The 18,091-nt window shown below is 39.8% G+C and overlaps 1 protein-coding gene and 1 long non-coding RNA gene across 18 annotated transcripts in view; one reads left to right on the top strand and one right to left on the bottom strand.

Annotated features, from left to right (window-relative positions):
- LOC128021971 (E3 ubiquitin-protein ligase TRIM39) overlaps positions 1-18,091 on the bottom strand; it is a 362,874-nt gene that overhangs the window by 123,590 nt on the left and 221,193 nt on the right. For 2 of the 15 annotated variants that reach the window (XM_052609110.1, XM_052609111.1), the window contains one exon: positions 5,999-6,082. In XM_052609110.1, the coding sequence (XP_052465070.1) occupies positions 5,999-6,062 (64 nt within the window). In that variant the 5' untranslated portion in view covers positions 6,063-6,082. Of the gene's footprint in view, positions 1-1,974; positions 2,588-2,723; positions 2,760-2,851; positions 2,991-3,069; positions 3,304-4,872; positions 4,969-5,080; positions 5,635-5,998; positions 6,083-6,185; positions 6,209-8,280; positions 8,399-18,091 lie in introns of those variants that run through there. The other 13 variants (XM_052609117.1, XM_052609130.1, XM_052609116.1 and 10 more) reach the window with 13 other exon arrangements.
- LOC128021997 (uncharacterized) overlaps positions 1-18,091 on the top strand; it is a 336,783-nt gene that overhangs the window by 98,629 nt on the left and 220,063 nt on the right. The window contains exon 2 of one of the 3 annotated variants that reach the window (XR_008185832.1): positions 5,194-5,451. The exons of the other annotated variants lie outside the window; for them this stretch is intronic. This is a non-coding gene — a long non-coding RNA (uncharacterized LOC128021997). The remainder of the gene's footprint in view (positions 1-5,193; positions 5,452-18,091) is intronic. 3 annotated transcript variants of the gene reach the window in all.

Raw genomic sequence — 18,091 nt, forward strand, 5'->3', positions numbered from 1 at the left:
TCCGGCACACACCTGCAGATTGATTGGTTAAGAGTCAGATACACACTGTGCAAACAAGTAGCCTACTATTTCTGCAATGTTTAGTTAAAATAACTTTGATTGCCTTTATTATGAACAGTGAAGTGAAATATGATTCTGTACTTTAATTCCATCAGTCAGTTCACTGTTGGACTATTTTTCAGACTGAAAAAAAAGTGACCCTGGAGCACAAAACCAGTCCAAATTGAGATCTTTACATCATCTCAAAGCTGAATAAATCATCTTTCCATTGATGTAAGGTTTTTTATGATATGACAATATTAGGTTGAGATATAACTCTAAGAAAATCTGGAATCCAAGGGAGCAAAAAATCTAAATATTGAGAAAATCATCTCTAAAGTTGTCCAAATGAATTCTTAGCGATGCATATTACTAATCAAAAAATAAGCTTTGTTATATTTACAGTAGGAAATTTACTAAATATCTTCATGGAAAATGATCTTTACTTAATAATCGAATGATTTTTTATTACGTAAAAATGATCATTAACTTGGAAATGACCATAGTTCGCTGAAAAGATGAAAAGAACAATTCTCTAAAAACTAAAGGTGCCTCAGAAATCCTTTTGAGTGCTGGAGGAACTTCATCATTTATTTTAAGTGCCTCGAAGCTCTTTTTCTCATCATATTGTTCCTGGAGGAACCATTCTAGTCTTTGCAGTTCATGTAAGAACTCTTTGGATGTTTGAAGCACTTTGTTTCCAGTTCTGAGCTTCTGGAGTCACTCCTTCATTACACGAGAACTCAAAGAGCTCCAGAGGATCCTGGAGGAACTCAAATTATTAAAAAGGGTTATTGTAAAAGTTATTCTTTTTTCTCCAGATTGTGCTTTTATCTGCCTTTGTTGGATTTTACATATATTTTGTTGTATAACTTAAATACTGCAATAACTAAAAATAGTTTTATTGAAATGTTAAATCATTTGAAGGTGAATAGTTTTAGGACTTTATATGATAAATGAGGGAAGTCTGAGTGTACACACACACATTACATACACTGTGTGTGTTATTGTAATAGACATTGTGCATTTAATTACTCCACAACCATTAATCAATTCATTAATATGACAAAAAAATAGTCTTGAGCTTTGCTGACATCTAATGGAAAATGTTAGGTACTGCACCTAAACAAATCCTAAAAGCTTTTGAAGATATCAGTTTAAGATAAGTTTAACATGTTTTATAAAATATTTCTAGTATAAAAATGTTGTCATGAACTAAAACCTCTATAACATTTCTGTTTCACTTTAACTTTTTTTTTCAGCTCAACAATGAACTGCCAAAGTTTGTCCTTTAAATGAGGCCGGACTTATTTCTGTGCTTCAAAACTTCCAATTTTTAATGAAAGTTTTTTTTTGACACTGACATTTGTGTCCTCTAAATACCTCCAAAAACAGTGACCAGAAATGTAAATAAAAACGAAGTTGATTCTCAGGTTTTCCTAACAAGCAACAATGTTTTTTTAAATAATCCCAAAACCATAACCAATGATTTTTTTAACACGACTTAACAAAAAAAGAAGCCCAAATTAGTGTTAAACACGTGGTAAACATTGACAATGGATTTGTCCTAATTATTTTCAGATTTACATGTGGTAAACAAAAGCTATAGAATAATATGAAAATATTGAGTATAATAATATGAAATAAATGTTTTATGACCTTCGTTTGTGATGTTATGTGATATTTATTGTGTATTGTGTTCTGCTGTCTCACTCCTTATAACAGAAAGATCACAGCCATCTCAGTTCTACAGACATTATCAGAGTTTTGTTGTTTTGTCAATTTCTCTTTGTCAGGGAGAAAAATGTCAGGAATATTTATGAAAAGTTGAACAAATAATAATTTACTGAACAAGCATTATATATTTACATTAAAAATATGTGATACAATCTTTTGGATTTAAACTAAAGCAAATGATAAAAAAATAGCAGCACATAATGTTTCCAGATTTTTTATTATAAATGTATTATTTTAATCTTTCATTTGATAACTGTGTAAATTCATTTATTATAACTGACAGGTGTGATGATCAGTGGGCTTGAGTTTTTACCTTCATCATTAAGGAATGGGCTAAAATATGGATAGAGTTTTTCAGTGAAAGACTGAGCAGTGAAAGAGTAGATATGAGAGCTGGACTCCACATCATAAAAGGAGACCAGACCCTCCTCATAATCCACAAACACACCGACCCGTTGCGGCTTCACTCTCAGAGACAGAGAGACAGGAGGATCATCACCGGCTTTATATTCATCTCCATTCCTCAGAACCACAGTCCAGTATCCATCACTGGGTCTCAGTGTGAATATTCCCTTCCTGTTAATGGATTCTCTGACCACTCCTAAATCCCATTTAGTCTTTCCCTTCACCTGCACCTCAAAATAAAATCTCCCCGAGGAGAATCCCTCCATTCCCAGGACACAGGGACATGGATCAAATCTCTCTGGTTTGTCTGGGAGTTTCTGTCTAATGTCTCCACATCTCACTTGTTTTCCATCATCAGACAGAATGAGATTAGGATGAGCTGTATCAGGATCCAGAGTCACATCCACTGAGAAAACAGAGAATACAGATATTCTGTGATGCTGATGTTTTTAGTTAACCCAGTGTTTAATCAGATTGTAGTGCAGTAATGAAGCAGTGAGTGTATGAATGTAAACTAGTGTAGTGCAGACAGCACACTGTACCTGCATACTGCTGCATCCACTTCAGCTCTGTAGAGACTAATGACAAGAAAACAATCAGATCTGAAGCTTATATTTAAAGAACAGAGTACACTATCATGTTTCTATCTGATCAGTGTGTATTGATGTACCAGTTAGTGTGAGTTTCTCATCTATAGTGTCCTTCAGTTGAGTCAGAGCTCTCCTCAGAGTCTCCAGACTCTCGTGAGTCTTCATACTGATCTCAGGCCAGTTCCTGGTGTTTCTAGAGCTGCACAGGGATGAGTGAATCTACAGCAGGAGAGAGGAGAAATCCTTCAGCATGTCATATCCTGCATTATGATTGATCAGAGAGATCATGTTGACTGACCTGTAGGAGGTGGAGGTGATCTTCAGTGTGTGAGAGCTGCTCCAGCTCAGTGTTTCTCATCTTTAGCTCAGTGATCTCCTGCTCCAGCTCTTCAATCAGCTCTTGCTCCTGTTTCTCTGCTGCTTTCTGCTGCTCCTCCATCATCTCCAGCAGTTCAGTCTGATGTCTCTCAATGGAGCGGATGAGATCAGTGAAGAGCTCCACACGGACTGCTTTCTCCCTCTCTGTGTTTCTCTGCTCAACCAGGACAGGCAACACATTATTAGCAGTGTTTGCTAACAGAAGAATCTGTGTAACTATTGCTCATACATTTTTGTTCACATACATAGGCTACATGTGTTTTCAGAATCCCTCAAATGAAGAATTAAACTTCACTCTGCACCCTGGACGAGAGCAGAACAAGCCCTGGACATTTTAGTTCTTGTTTTATTGGCTGTTGCTGAATATTTTAGTCTGATAGTCATCTGTCATTCATTTGATTGTTTGTTTATTTTGTTATTGTTATGTCTGTCAGTTCTTGCCTCTTTATTTTCTTTATTAAAACATTTACATTCATTATTTATTGAAAAAGTAAGTTGATCTTACTGAAATCCTCTTCTGAGACTAAATTTTAAAATGTATCTCCTCCTAGAGCTTTCAAGCTAAAACCGGCAAACTCGGGTCAGAGCTTCAGACTGGTCTTATGGATGGTTTATGGATTTCATAAACCAAACTATCAAAAATACCTAAAATCCCATAGACTTTCATTGAGGGGGTGAAAATGTTATACAATAAAACTTAAGGTGTATTTTAGCTGTCTACTGCCATAGCAACGCTTAAAAACTCTCTACTGAGAATACATGCTAGTCACTTGTTAATCATGTAAATTACATGCTAGTCATTTGTTAGTCATGTTAACATTATGCTAATCACTTTGCTAGTCATGCTAGCAACATGCTATTCACTTGCTTATCATGCTAATTACATTCTAGTCACTTGCTAATCATGCTAATGACATGCTAGTCACTTGCTAGTCATGCTAACAACAAGCTAGCCACTTGTTAGTCATGCTAACAACATGCTAGTCACTTTTTAGTCATGCTAACAACATGCTAGTCACTTTGCTGATAATGCTAGCAACATGCTAGTCATGCTAGCAGCATGCTAGTTCCTTGCTAAACATGCTAACAACATCCTAGCCACTTGCATATCATGCTAACAACATGTTTATAACATGCTTATCACTTGTTAATAATGCTAATGACAAGTTAGTCGCTTGCTAATCATACTAAAAATATGTTAGTCACTTTGCTAATCATGCTTATAACATGCTAGTCACGTATTAAACATGTTTACAACATACTACATACACCTTAATCACTTGCTAATCATGTTAATGACATGCTAGTCACTTGCTAGTAATGCTAAAAACATGCTAGTTATTTGCTAATCATGCTGGAAATTTGCTAATGACATGCTAGTCACTTTCTTATGCTTGAAACATGCTAGTGACATGCTAACAACGTGCTAATCATGCTAATGACATGCTAGTGACATGATAATAATGCTTGAAACATGTTAATGAAATGATAGTAACTTGGTAATCATTATTTATATAAAGATATTTGTCTATCTGTCTATTTATCTATTTTTTTTTTTTTGATAGGTTTTATTGCCTTCAAAACTTTCAAACTACTTTAAACTGAAAGATCTCAAATTTTAAGTTTCTTAAAACTACTTAAACATTCTGGCTAGGCCTTTTCAAACCCAAAAGTCTTTCCACAAACTTAACTATCTACTTTTATTCTATTATTTTAAACTCACTTTTCTGACTTCTGCTGAGTGTTTGATTTCTTGAATCTTCTTGATTCTGTTCTGGATCATCAGCTGCACGTCTTTCTGTGTCTTCATCAGTTCAGTCTATAGAGAGAACAACACAGACACATTTATCATAACACAGATTAAACTCACAATATGAAATAAAATCTGATTCCTCATGATATCAGTCCTTTAAAAGAATAATAACGTCTACCTTCTTCTCTTGACTCTCCTCTTCTATAGGAACAGTGTTGTGGTTCTTGTGGTCTTTCACAGAGCAGATTGAACACACACATGTCTGATCATCTCTACAGAACAGATCCAGAGGTCTCTCGTGTTTCTGACATATATAGTCCTCCAGATTACTCACAGGATCCATCAGTTTGTGTTTCTTCAAACGTGTCACTCTCAAATGAGGCTCCAGGTGAGTTTCACAGTAAGAGCTCTGACACACCAGACACGACTTCAGCGCTTTCAGCTTTCTTTCCTCACAGATGTCACACAGAACTTCAGTTGTTTTCTCAGGACTTTTCTTCTTACAGTGATCTACGAGCTCTCGGAGTGTGGTATTAATCTTGAGATCAGGTCTTTGCTTGAATGTTTCTTTACAGTATGGACAGCTGCAGGTCTGGCTGTTGTCCCAGCACTTATTCAGACAGATCTTGCAGAAGTTGTGTCCACATGGAGTCGTGACTGGATCAGTGAACACATCCAGACATACAGAGCACTGAATCTCCTCAGACAGTGAACTCATGGAGGATGACATTGCTGGAAAGAGACATTATTTAGGATTAGTGTGAACTCCTTCAATACTGTTTATGAAGAATCCCATGATGCACTTCATGAAGCTGGTTGAATGTAAAGAGTGTTTAGAGACAAAGAGTGCTGAAGAAACTCAGATATAAAGAGATCATGTACAGTCAGCTGGTTATTATTGTAAAATGAACCCAGACAAGCTGATCAGAACCTAAATGTGAAGCTCATTACATAACCACTTAATAAGTAAATTAATATATGTATAAGATTTATTCTTTTTAAGATTAAATGAATTGATCTACTTTACATTCCTGAACTGTATATGTGCAATATTATAAAAGACAACTCAAAGTGTTTTTCTGGGTTATTGACTTACATGGAGGGACACTTTCAATACTCTGTCTCCTGGTTTTTCTTGCTGTTAGTGAAGATTCTGCCATTGTTCTTTCCCTCTTAAAGACTTTTAAAGAAAAATGATAGTTTAACTGGTTAAAATGTGGGAACTGATAGTGATGGAAACACAATCATTCGTTTGAAACAAAGTGAGAGACTCGTAAACTTACTGAGCAATCTGAACTATGACCTGCTGTTTAAAGAAAGTACAAAGTACAAGCTTTATATTTCCCAACAAACATACAGTCTTGTTCAAAATAATAGCAGTACAATGTGACTAACCAGAATAATCAAGGTTTTTAGTATATTTTTTATTGCTACGTGGCAAACAAGTTACCAGTAGGTTCAGTAGATTGTCAGAAAACAAACAAGACCCAGCATTCATGATATGCACGCTCTTAAGGCTGTGCAATTGGGCAATTAGTTTAAAGGGGTGTGTTCAAAAAAATAGCAGTGTCTACCTTTGACTGTACAAACTCAAAACTATTTTGTACAAACATTTTTTTTTCTGGGATTTAGCAATCCTGTGAATCACTAAACTAATATTTAGTTGTATGACCACAGTTTTTTAAAACTGCTTGACATCTGTGTGGCATGGAGTCAACCAACTTGTGGCACCTCTCAGCTGTTATTCCACTCCATGATTCTTTAACAACATACCACAATTCATTCACATTTCTTGGTTTTGCTTCAGAAACAGCATTTTTGATATCACCCCACAAGTTCTCAATTGGATTAAGGTCTGGAGATTGGGCTGGCCACTCCATAACATTATTTTTGTTGGTTTGGAACCAAGACTTTGCCCGTTTACTAGTGTGTTTTGGGTCATTGTCTTGTTGAAACAACCATTTCAAGGGCATGTCCTCTTCAGCATAGGGCAACATGACCTCTTCAAGTATTTTAACATATGCAAACTGATCCATGATCCCTGGTATGCGATAAATAGGCCCAACACCATTGTAGGAGAAACATGCCCATATCATGATGCTTGCACCTCCATGCTTCACTGTCTTCACTGTGTACTGTGGCTTGAATTCAGAGTTTGGGGGTCGTCTCACAAACTGCCTGTGGCCCTTGGACCCAAAAAGAACAATTTTACTCTCATCAGTCCACAAAATGTTCCTCCATTTCTCTTTAGGCCAGTTGATGTGTTCTTTGGCAAATTGTAACCTCTTCTGCACATGCCTTTTTTTTAACAGAGGGACTTTGCGGGGGATTCTTGAAAATAGATTAGCTTCACACAGACGTCTTCTAACTGTCACAGTACTTACAGGTAACTCCAGACTGTCTTTGATCATCCTGGAGGTGATCATTGGCTGAGCCTTTGCCATTCTGGTTATTCTTCTATCCATTTTGATGGTTGTCTTCCGTTTTCTTCCACGTCTCTCTGGTTTTGCTCTCCATTTTAAGGCATTGGAGATCATTTTAGCTGAACAGCCTATCATTTTTTGCACCTCTTTATAGGTTTTCCCCTCTCTAATCAACTTTTTAATCAAAGTACGCTGTTCTTCTGAACAATGTCTTGAACGACCCATTTTCCTCAGCTTTCAAATGCATGTTCAACAAGTGTTGGCTTCATCCTTAAATAGGGGCCACTTGATTCACACCTGTTTCTTCACAAAATTGATGACCTCAGTGATTGAATGTCACACTGCTATTTTTTTGAACACACCCCTTTCAACTAATTCAACTAATTGCCCAATTGCACAGCCTTAAGAGCGTGCATATCATGAATGCTGGGTCTCATTTGTTTTCTGAGAATCTACTGAACCTACTGGTAACTTGTTTGCCACGTAGCAATAAAAAAATATACGAAAAACCTTGATTATTCTGGTTAGTCACATTGTACTGCTATTATTTTGAACAAGACTGTATATATCTCCTTATCCAAAATTAGATGAATCTTTCCACAAAATATATTATATGATCATAAGTTATTGTGTAATGTAAAAGTGATTTTCAGCTGCAGTGAAGCAGGTTTGTGTTCAGTTTGTCTGCAGGTCATTTACTTCCTGTTTTACCTGTTTGTCTTTATGTCGCGTGACAAAATGACAGAAACACCAAACTTTGTTCAGTCTAATGACATACTGTTAATACAATTCTGATATCATTTCAGTGCATTAAACAACTAAAGTATCTGAGTATTTGACACGCTTAAACCTGCTTCTGTTCAACTCATTCCAGTCTGACATAAACCCTACTAAACCAGACCACTGTCATTAGAAACCTGTTCAATACAATCTCTCTTATATTTCTATCACTTACCTGTGAGTATCAGATGTGTTCACAAGGGTCTCTGAACGACTCAATATTCAGTTGTTTAAAGAGTTCGATGGTTTCTGGCGTCCATGTTGTTGATCAAGTTAGTTTCTCTTTCTCGGAGTCTCTCACTGAACTACAGTGATGTCAGAGCTGCTCAGGGTGTATTCTATGGAAAGCCAAATGGGTCAGAATTCGCATGCTTTCCACATTCAATATTTAAACAGCATTTAAATACGCACTGTTAGGCAGTAAGTTATGCCAGAAGAGGTGAAATTTGTGATTTTTTAAACTTTGTGTCTGGATAACGTACGTGTAGATAAATGTCTGGATAACGTACACATGGATAAGCGTACGTATGAATAAGTATATTAATAATCATTTGGATTGTCCTATTCTTCCCCAAGGAAAGCTTTAAGGTTGTAATGATCATGATAACAGTATCTAAAGTACACATCTGTCTCCCCAGTGGCATAGTCTGAGTGTGCAGGATATACAGGTGCATATGGGCCTGGAGGCATTCCGAGCAGGGGGGAACTTCTAATTAAAACAAGGGAACCAATAGAGCCCTGCATGGGCCCAGCCCTTGTCCTACATCTTATGATCACACTTAACACTGGAGTACCACAGGGCTGTGTGCTGAGCCAATTCCTCTACTCCCTTTACACCCAGGACTGCAAGCCTGTGCATGGATCCAACTCCATCATCAAGTTTGCAGATGACACCACGGTGATTGGCCTCATCAGAGACAATGATTAGACGCCTACAGGGAGGAGGTACAGCACCTGCCCACATGCTGCGCTTGTGTGCAATCGAGAGCATCCTGACCAGTTACATCACAGTCTGGTATGGGAACTGCTCAGTGGCTGACCGCAAGGCATGGCAGAGGGTGGTGAAAACTGCCCGATGCATCACAGGGACACCACTTCCTGCTATTGAGGACATCTAGAGAAAACGCTGTCTACGTGGAGCTACACGTTCATCACTACATCTGATTTACAAAAGAACATACAAACAAACAAACAAACAAACAAACAAAAAAACAGTAAACTTGTTATTAACAGTAAATATTGCTCTAGCGTAAATGATGTTCATATGTTCATAGTTCTGCCTATAATGTAAATAAACTTTTACATAATCCATCTGTATAGTATGTTCATAGACCACACTGTTAACCCTTACTGTATTTTCTAAGGTAAATAACTGTAAAATATACATAGGCATCCACAGGCGAACCTCCACTGTCAGGTCCTAGGGTGTGCATTTGTTGCTTGGAAATTTTCAGAGCTGTGCTTCCACTTGCGAAATTCTTATTAGAGATTGTAGAAAAGTTTGCTGTCCAGTTCAAGGCTGCTTGAAATATTTTAGAGTGAGAACATCATTCACCACTCATATATCTTGGAAGCATAAGCAGCAACCCAGACAGCAAGCAATTTCGGCCCAGAACCGGCCCCACATCTGGCCTGCGTGAAATGCATGCGGGCCAAATGTGGGCCGGTTCTGGGCCGAAACTGCTTACTGTCTGGGAAGGTCCGGTGCAGCAGTCTAGTCTCCACAAACTGGGTGTGACTGGTCAACTACCTCCTATAGATCTGTGCATTAATAGTGAGGTACCGTCTACATCATCTTTTCAAAGTCATAAATACTTTCATAAATACTGATTAGGAGGCTTTTTTTTTTTTTTTACATAACTTGGACACAGCACTCCTGCGCTTTTTGGTTGCTTTTATGTTTTTAATATTGAGTACCAAGAGTCAGCCAGTGCCACACTTGAGCTAATTCAAAGGTAAGTGTTAAAAATCATTATGTCCAATCATGGTTTTATTTAAAGAATGACTAGTCCAAATACGCACGGGAACAAATACTCTTTTGAAGTTTTTGAAACTATAATGTGACATTTCAGCACTTGACGAACGGACAGCGACTCCTAAGCAGCACTTAAAGCACAGCTACGTGCGACTGCTTTACGTGCAATGTTGGGAAACGCACGTGAAACAATAACGTATGTTTATGATCCAGAATCAGATCCCGAGGCTGAAACTGAACGAGAGCAGCAGCAGCAACGACTCGGGCTCGAACCCGGGTCTCCGGCATGAGAGGCGGACGCACTAACAAGGAGGCAGAGATATTTGAAGCAGTTTTACTCACCATGCGGTTCCAACACACGATCGTGACCCTTTTTCGTTGGGATTGCATCATCCTTAAGAAATAAACGATACGCAAATCCGTCGTCAAACTGGGCCATGTTTGTAAAACAAGCATCTTCGAAATGCAGGGAACAAACACAAACACTTGCACAACTCCGTTGATGCTCTGTAAAAATAAACTCCATCCTGGTCCCTTAATGCTGTTTTTTCTTTGGTAATCTGTGCAGGGTTGTCTTGTCCTGGCAACCAAAAACACACTCCTTTTGTGACATTTCGTGACGCTCTCGCTCTGATCAGTGAAGTCTGTTGTGCTCTCAGTGCTCTGCTATACGGGAGTGCGTGCTCTTCCGGCAGAAATGCCCTTAGGACCCATATAAGGAAATTCCGCTCCATCTAACGTCACACAGAGCCATACTCGAAAAAAACTTTCTGAAACTTGTGACAAACTGGAAGGAGTATTTTTGGAACAGAAATACTCCTTCAAACGTACAATTTAATTTTTGAAACTTTGTCCATGTTTAGTATGGGAATCCAACTCTTTAACAGTGTAAAAAACTCAATATTATACTTTATATAATAATATATAATATACTTTGAATACTTTATATACTTATATATTATGTTAGGTAAAAAATGTTAGCCCTAATGCACTGTAAGTCGCTTTGGATAAAAGCATCTGCTATATGCATAAATTTACTTACATTTAATCATTTATATACAGTATATATATATAGAGAGAGAGAGTGATACGTTATTTCTGGGTCCAATACATAGCTGGGATTCGTGCACTTCAACAAGTTATTGACATATACCCCTACCCCCCACTCCCACCATAGTCTTTTTTTTTTCAGTCATTTAATTTAAATGTGTATTTCTATTTTCCCTTCCTTTTTTAATTAAGTAATTTATACATTAATTAAAAAAGCAAAGAAAACGAGTTATAAAGTGTGCAATAAAACACAATCAAATCCTTATATTATAATCAGGGCTCTGAACTGGTTCAAGGAACGAAAATGAAAACCCGAAATGAACGAAATTTTGACAGGAACAGAAACAGAAACGAAATGAATTTTTTTTAGTTCCGAACAGAATTGAAAATTTGAAATGGACATAAACCGGTTAATAATGTTATTTTATCGTTCCGTTTAATATTTGACATTTGCTGTCAACCAATCACGAATTCCAGCAGTAGCCTACATCATACGCAAATGTGACTCTGAAGCAGCGAGTGAAATGTCCGCTCAGCTGTGAACAGTCAAGTCTCAATGGCAATGCACCGCCTTCAGGACCGGATTAAGACCAAATTGGGCCTGATGACGCAGCGCAAAAAGGGCCTATTTTTTCCAGCCATTGGTGCATGTGCATTCAACACTCAGAGACCTGCATTCCTGCGGGACCCAGCGCAACCGAATGCGTCGCGGGACAATATTTGATCGGTGAATGCGGACGCGGGATATTATTGTGTGCGGGTTGCGGGAAAATAAAGTTATTTGCGGGACTCCCGCAAAGTGGAAATATCTAGCAAAATAAGATTACTAAAAACAGATAAACCTTTATTTATAATAGACTAAAATAAAATAAAATAGACTTTGCGGAATGGGAGGATGCTGATGAAACCATGGACAGCGACGTGTAATTCCATTCCGAGATAGCGAGAGATCCAGAGGTGGAAAAGGCGATATCAAGAGTTTCCGAGATGAAGCAAAGTAACACGCCATGTAGGTTACTCTCCATTCCAGCTCCCAGCGCACCATTGGAGAGGCCTTTCAGTAATGACGGTCGCATAAATGCGCAGAGATGAATTCATCTGAAGCCCTCATCAATGAACGACATGCGTATTCCTGCTCAGACTATTCTACAATATATTTTTTTTAATTCCGTTTATTTTTAATTATTTATTTTGCTAAATATTTAAAATGGGTCTATTTTGTTAGAGGATTCTTATTTTTTATTTTTTTTTCGTTTAATGTTTGAAGAAGGCATTCTTAAGCAGTTTAGGCTAATTTTCCTTTGAACATGAAATAAATCCAGGTTTATTATTATTATATAATTCATTAGGCTATACTATGTATGTATGTATGTATGTATGTATATATATATATATATATATATATATATATATATATATATATATATATATATATATATATATATATATATATATATATATATTGTTGAAGATTACCACCTCTGTCAACCTTGTTAAATTCTCAGTTCTACTGGCGGACAAATATGGACATTGATTCCGGTTAGAGAATCAGGCATGGTCGATGTGAATCCTTTCAAGCTTTTCTTTAATAGTACTTTTCAGGTAAGCAGTGATATCCCTTACAACATCATCTGAAGATGTGATGGATCAAATGGCAGTATTTGACACAGGTTATTGCGTTGTGTGTGGTCTGTTAAACAGATAAAGAGAATACAATATGAATACAACATCTGTATATATTAACTGCAAATTAACTCACAAAATATCAATAACTTATTAAATCACTCATCACAAACGAATATTTAACTATCAGATAATATATGAATATTATATATGTAAACTCCAATACAAGGCATGACGCAGCATGAAATACAACAACAGGTGTGTTCAATGTGATCAGACTAACGCGTCTTATGGAAATTAGCGCCTATTCGCGGTCAAATCGCGATCGTCATTACACATATCTAAACATTCCACAGATCGCCAGACATTCACAATTATAACTACAAAGTGTTAATTAAATATTTACATGATTACTCATATTTGTTTGCATGAACGCACAACATTGAACAATAATGGAGATCGCACGTCTGGAGCTGGCTATTGCATCAGTCTACTGGAAGTAACAACTACAATATCAGTCCGTCAGAAACAGTTTCTTAATTTCCGTTCCTATGGTCTTTCTGACATTGCCGCCCCCAATTACCGGCAGGCTAATTGTAGCCCTTAAGAAAGGCCATCCAAAGTGTCTTTATCCCCATCCCTCTTTGGAGGAAGTGGAATCAGTTTCACAACAGGACGCAGATACATTTTGTCCTTGACTTTGACTTTAGCTGTCCGAATCCTCTTGTCTGCTCCTGCATAGGTCTCTGTCACGGTACCCACAGGCCATAGTGCTCGTGGGAGTTGATGGTCAATTAGGAGCACCACTTGTCCTACTGCCAACCCTTTGCCATCCGATGTCCATTTCTGTCTGCCCTGTAGTTCTGGTAGATAGCTGCGTATGAAAGCAGTCCAGAACTGATCAGCCAATACCTGGCTATGTCGCCACCTGCCTTTGCCCAAGAGCTCGTTCGAGTCATAAAGGACTTGTGGTAAGGAGGCATCACGGCGTCCCATGAGTAACATGTTCGGGGTCACAGGGTCCGGGTCTGCAATGTCCGACGAAACATAGCCAGGTGGCTTGGAATTGAGTATGCCCTCTACTTCCACTAATAATGTTTGCAGCACAGATTCAGGCACGGATTGTTCCCGTAAAATGACTCGTAAAGCAGTCTTAACTGACTTCACCTCTCGCTCCCATGTACCGCCAAAGTGAGGGGCGCTAGGTGGGATATGGCGAAACTGGATCTGCTGTTTAGCCAGTTGTGTCTGAAGTTCAGGTGTCATTTGACTAAAGGATTCTCTTAACTCATGATCGCCTCCAGTGAAGTTGGTGCCGTTGTCACATAATATCTCAAAGGGCTTCCCTCTGCGGGCTATAAAGCGTCGTAATGACAGGAGAAAAGCGTCTGTGTCTAGGTGTTCAAGGAGATCAAGATGTAAACATCTGGTTGTCAAGCACTTATATAAGATCCCCCATCTCTTTTCATGACGTCGACCTATCTTCACCTGAAAGGGCCCGAAGCAGTCTACGCCAGTGGAGAAGAATGGTGGCTTGAACAGACGTAGCCTGCATGGTGGAAGGTCAGCCATCTTTGGGTTCTGTGGCTTGGAGCGCCAAAATTGGCAATCCTGACAGAAATGTTGGTGTCTGCGCACAGCTTCACGGCCTCTAAGCACCCAATATCGACGGCGTAGCTCCGCTAGTACTCGTTCTGCACCAGGATGATTGAGCTGTTGATCTATGTCTTGGATGAGCAACTTTGTGACCTGATGTTGAGGGTCTAGAACAATAGGATGAATGACATCAGGAGGCAGGGTTTCAATACGACGAAGTCGTCCTCCCACTCTGATAAGACCAGTATCTTTGTCATATTCTGGAGCGAGAGACCTCAATCGGCTGTCTGTCGAGATGAATTGTCCAGCTTTCAAAGCCCGCAATTCTTCTGGAAATGAATCAAGCTGTGCCTGTGCTAAGAGGAGCTTCTCTGCCTGTATATACCTTGAGGCTTCAGTAGAGTTGTCAGAGTTGGCCGCCCCATCACAGGACTCCACAGTTGCTTGAAGTAGCTCCTTCCAGGTTCTGAATTGACTGATATCTAAAGGCACTGGACTGGGAACAACTGTGATTGCTCCAATAAAGGATGCTCTTTTCATCTCACTCAGGTCTGGTTCAGATCCTGTACTGGGTAATGCTGGCCACTTATTCTGTGGTTGAGTCAGGAAGGAAGGACCAGATCTCCATTGGTGGGGGCAAGCTAGTTCTGCTAAAGTAAGACCCCTGGTGATGTGGTCAGCGGGATTTCTAGCAGAGTCAACATACCGCCATCTGGAAACATCTGTCAGTCTCTGGATCTCGGCTACTCTGGACCCCACAAAGACTTTGTATCGGCAAGATTCTGATTTTAACCAATGCAGCACCGTGGTTGAATCGGTCCAGTATGTGACTTGGTGTATGGGAATGGTAAGTTCAGTCTGTATGACTTTGGCCATCTGAGCTCCAGAGAGCGCCGTGCACAACTCCAGGCGGGGCATAGATAGACATTTCCTAGGGGCCACTCTCGATCGAGCAAGGACAAAGGTGACATGGACTTCATCACTCTCGTCGTTGACCTGAAGGTAGGCGACAGATCCATATACCCTCTCCGAGGCGTCGCAAAAGACATGCAACTCTCTGACAGTGGACGGAGTGTCGGACTTGCCAGGAGCATAAGGTCGAGGGAATTGTAGTTTGGTGATACTGGAAAGCTCTGCAATCCATGTGGACCATTTCTCACGCAGATGTAAGGGTTCAATAGGGTCATCCCAGCTTAGGTTGTGTCTCCAGAGTTCCTGGATCAGAGTCTTTGCCCTCGTGGTGAAGGGAAGAATGAACCCCAAGGGGTCATATTGGCTTGCCAAAGTCTTATACAGGTTCCTCATAGTGGGCTGAGCAGGTTTTGCTACACTGTTTCTATCGTCGTCGAGGCAATTCCATTGTAAGCCGAGTGTAAGTTCTTGCAGGTCAGTGCTACTCTGAGACAACCAGCACTCACTACTAGCTGATCTGGCTTCCGATGGGAGGTGCCGGAGAATGGATGGCACATTGGATGCCCATTGTCGGATTTCAAAGCCTCCCTGTAGCAAGGACTGACGCAATCCATCTATTATGGCCTTGGCCTCACCTTGATCGGGGGTACTGTGAAGGCAGTTATCCACATAGAATGAGGTCTCCACAATGTCAACTAATCCAGCCATGGTATGTCGGTATTCTTGGGCATGATACTGAAGAGCATAAGTGGCGCAGCATGGGCTGCAGGTCGTACCGAAGGGAAGTACTTGCCACTCGTAAATGTCTGGGTGAGCTTCCTGGTTCATGTTCCTCCAGATGAATCGCAGTACTGATTTGTCACCAGGTAATAAACGTACTTGGTGGAACATGCCTTTTATGTCCCCGCTCACTGCAACTGCATGTTGCCGGAACCTCAAGATCACGCCCAACAGAGATGGCCCAAGTGTTGGCCCTGGAAGGATTTGTTCATTCAAGCTCTGACCATGGTACTGGAAGGAACAGTTGTAGACTATTCGATCCTTTCCATTGTGGTGCACTATGTGGTAAGTAAGTACAGTAAGTAAGCTTTATTTCTATAGCACTTTTCACAGACAAAAAAGTCACAAAGTGCTTCACAAAATTAAATTAAAATATACACAACAGATATACTCATGCACATAACATACAAATATACACAGATACACAAAAACATACAAAACCATATTGCTAATTAAATGCTTGTCTAAAACGATGCGTCTTAAGGCATTTTTTAAAAGCTTCAACTGAATCCAAAGCTCTCAAGGCTAATGGAAGGGAGTTCCAGAGCCTTGGAGCCACCACACAGAAGGCTCGGTCACCTCTTGTTTTAAAACGTGTTCTAGGAACAGTTAAAAGGTCTTGACCAGAAGACCTCAAAGAGCGACCAGAAGTGTATACATGCAGTATATCCTGGATATAAGAGGGAGCCTGATCATGCAAGGCTCTGTAAGTAATGGTTAAAATTTTAAACTGTACTCTAAAACTAATTGGAAGCCAATGTTGAGCCTTAAGTATAGTTGTAATATGTGTTCTTCTGTTGGTCTTATTCAAAAGTCTTGCAGCTGCATTCTGTACCACTTGCAACTTGTCCATAGAGGATTTGTTTAAACAAGTGTACAGTACATTGCAAAAGTCAAGACGAGAAGAAATAAAAGCATGAATAAGCATCTCCATCTCTTTTTTAGAAACCACAGATCTAATCTTAGCGATGTTCCTGAGATGGAAAAAACAGGAACGAACCACATGGTGGTGGGGAATGAACCACGACTCTGTGGACTTGTCTACCTCATCTGGTGCTATCTTAGCAATGTAACCTGCTGATTCAAGCTTTTGAATCTCAGAACAGTAAACTTGTGCTTGCTCAGGATTCTTGGCCAGTTTTCTCTCAATGTTTCTTAAGCTGGGGAGCACAGACTCCATACCTGCGTTAAGCAAAGTGATAGGAGTGCGCCTCAGCAGTGGAGTAGCATACCGCAGGACACCATCCACGTTCACTCTGACAGTGGCAGTCTGCAAAAGGTTATAGCACTGTTGGTCTTGTTTCGATCTTGTTATGACCTTTTCATTGTATGGAACAGTGTCAACTTGCCACAAGCGCTCAACATGCTGATACAGCTCGTCACGTGTTGGGGCTGTCATAATATGCAAACATTGTTGCAGACCTTTAGGGGGCTGAATTGGACACATTGGGCCTTGCAGTACCCAACCAAGCTTGGTACATATGGCAATGGGGCTGCTCTCTGCTCCTCTTCGCACTGGCTGAACTGGCATCAGGAGGTGTGGCATATCAGACCCTATGAGGAGTAAGGGTTTGACGTTGTCAACTGGCTGTAAGGGTAGACCTCTCAAGTGGCGATATGCTTTCTGGAGTGCTGCCACAGGGTAAGTATGTTCAGCAAGGCTTAAACCAGAGGCAGTAAATGCGTTTCGAATCACATACCTCTCAGTAGGTTTGGTGAGAGAAGACACCTCAAAGGTTACTGTGGACCCATCAAGTTTGGTATGGCTCTGGTGGATTGTCTGCAAGGGAAGAACTTCTGGAGCTCCATTTAGCCTGAGATGTTGAACCACTTGGGGAAGGACAATAGTTCTTTCAGAGCCGTCATCTAAGACAGCGTAAGCGTCCATGGTTTGGCCACCATTGTGCAAGAGGACTCTGACTACTTTAAGCATGACTTTCTGTGAGCGATTGGGTCTATCTAGATAGATCTGTGTCGATGGTAGGCTTACCATAAGCACTGCTCTGGAGGTGTCATTAATTGAGTCATGCAGCACGGTAAGGTGAAGCTC

This window comes from Carassius gibelio, chromosome A11 (genome assembly GCF_023724105.1).
Source record: "Carassius gibelio isolate Cgi1373 ecotype wild population from Czech Republic chromosome A11, carGib1.2-hapl.c, whole genome shotgun sequence".
NCBI classification, from domain to species: domain Eukaryota; kingdom Metazoa; phylum Chordata; class Actinopteri; order Cypriniformes; family Cyprinidae; genus Carassius; species Carassius gibelio.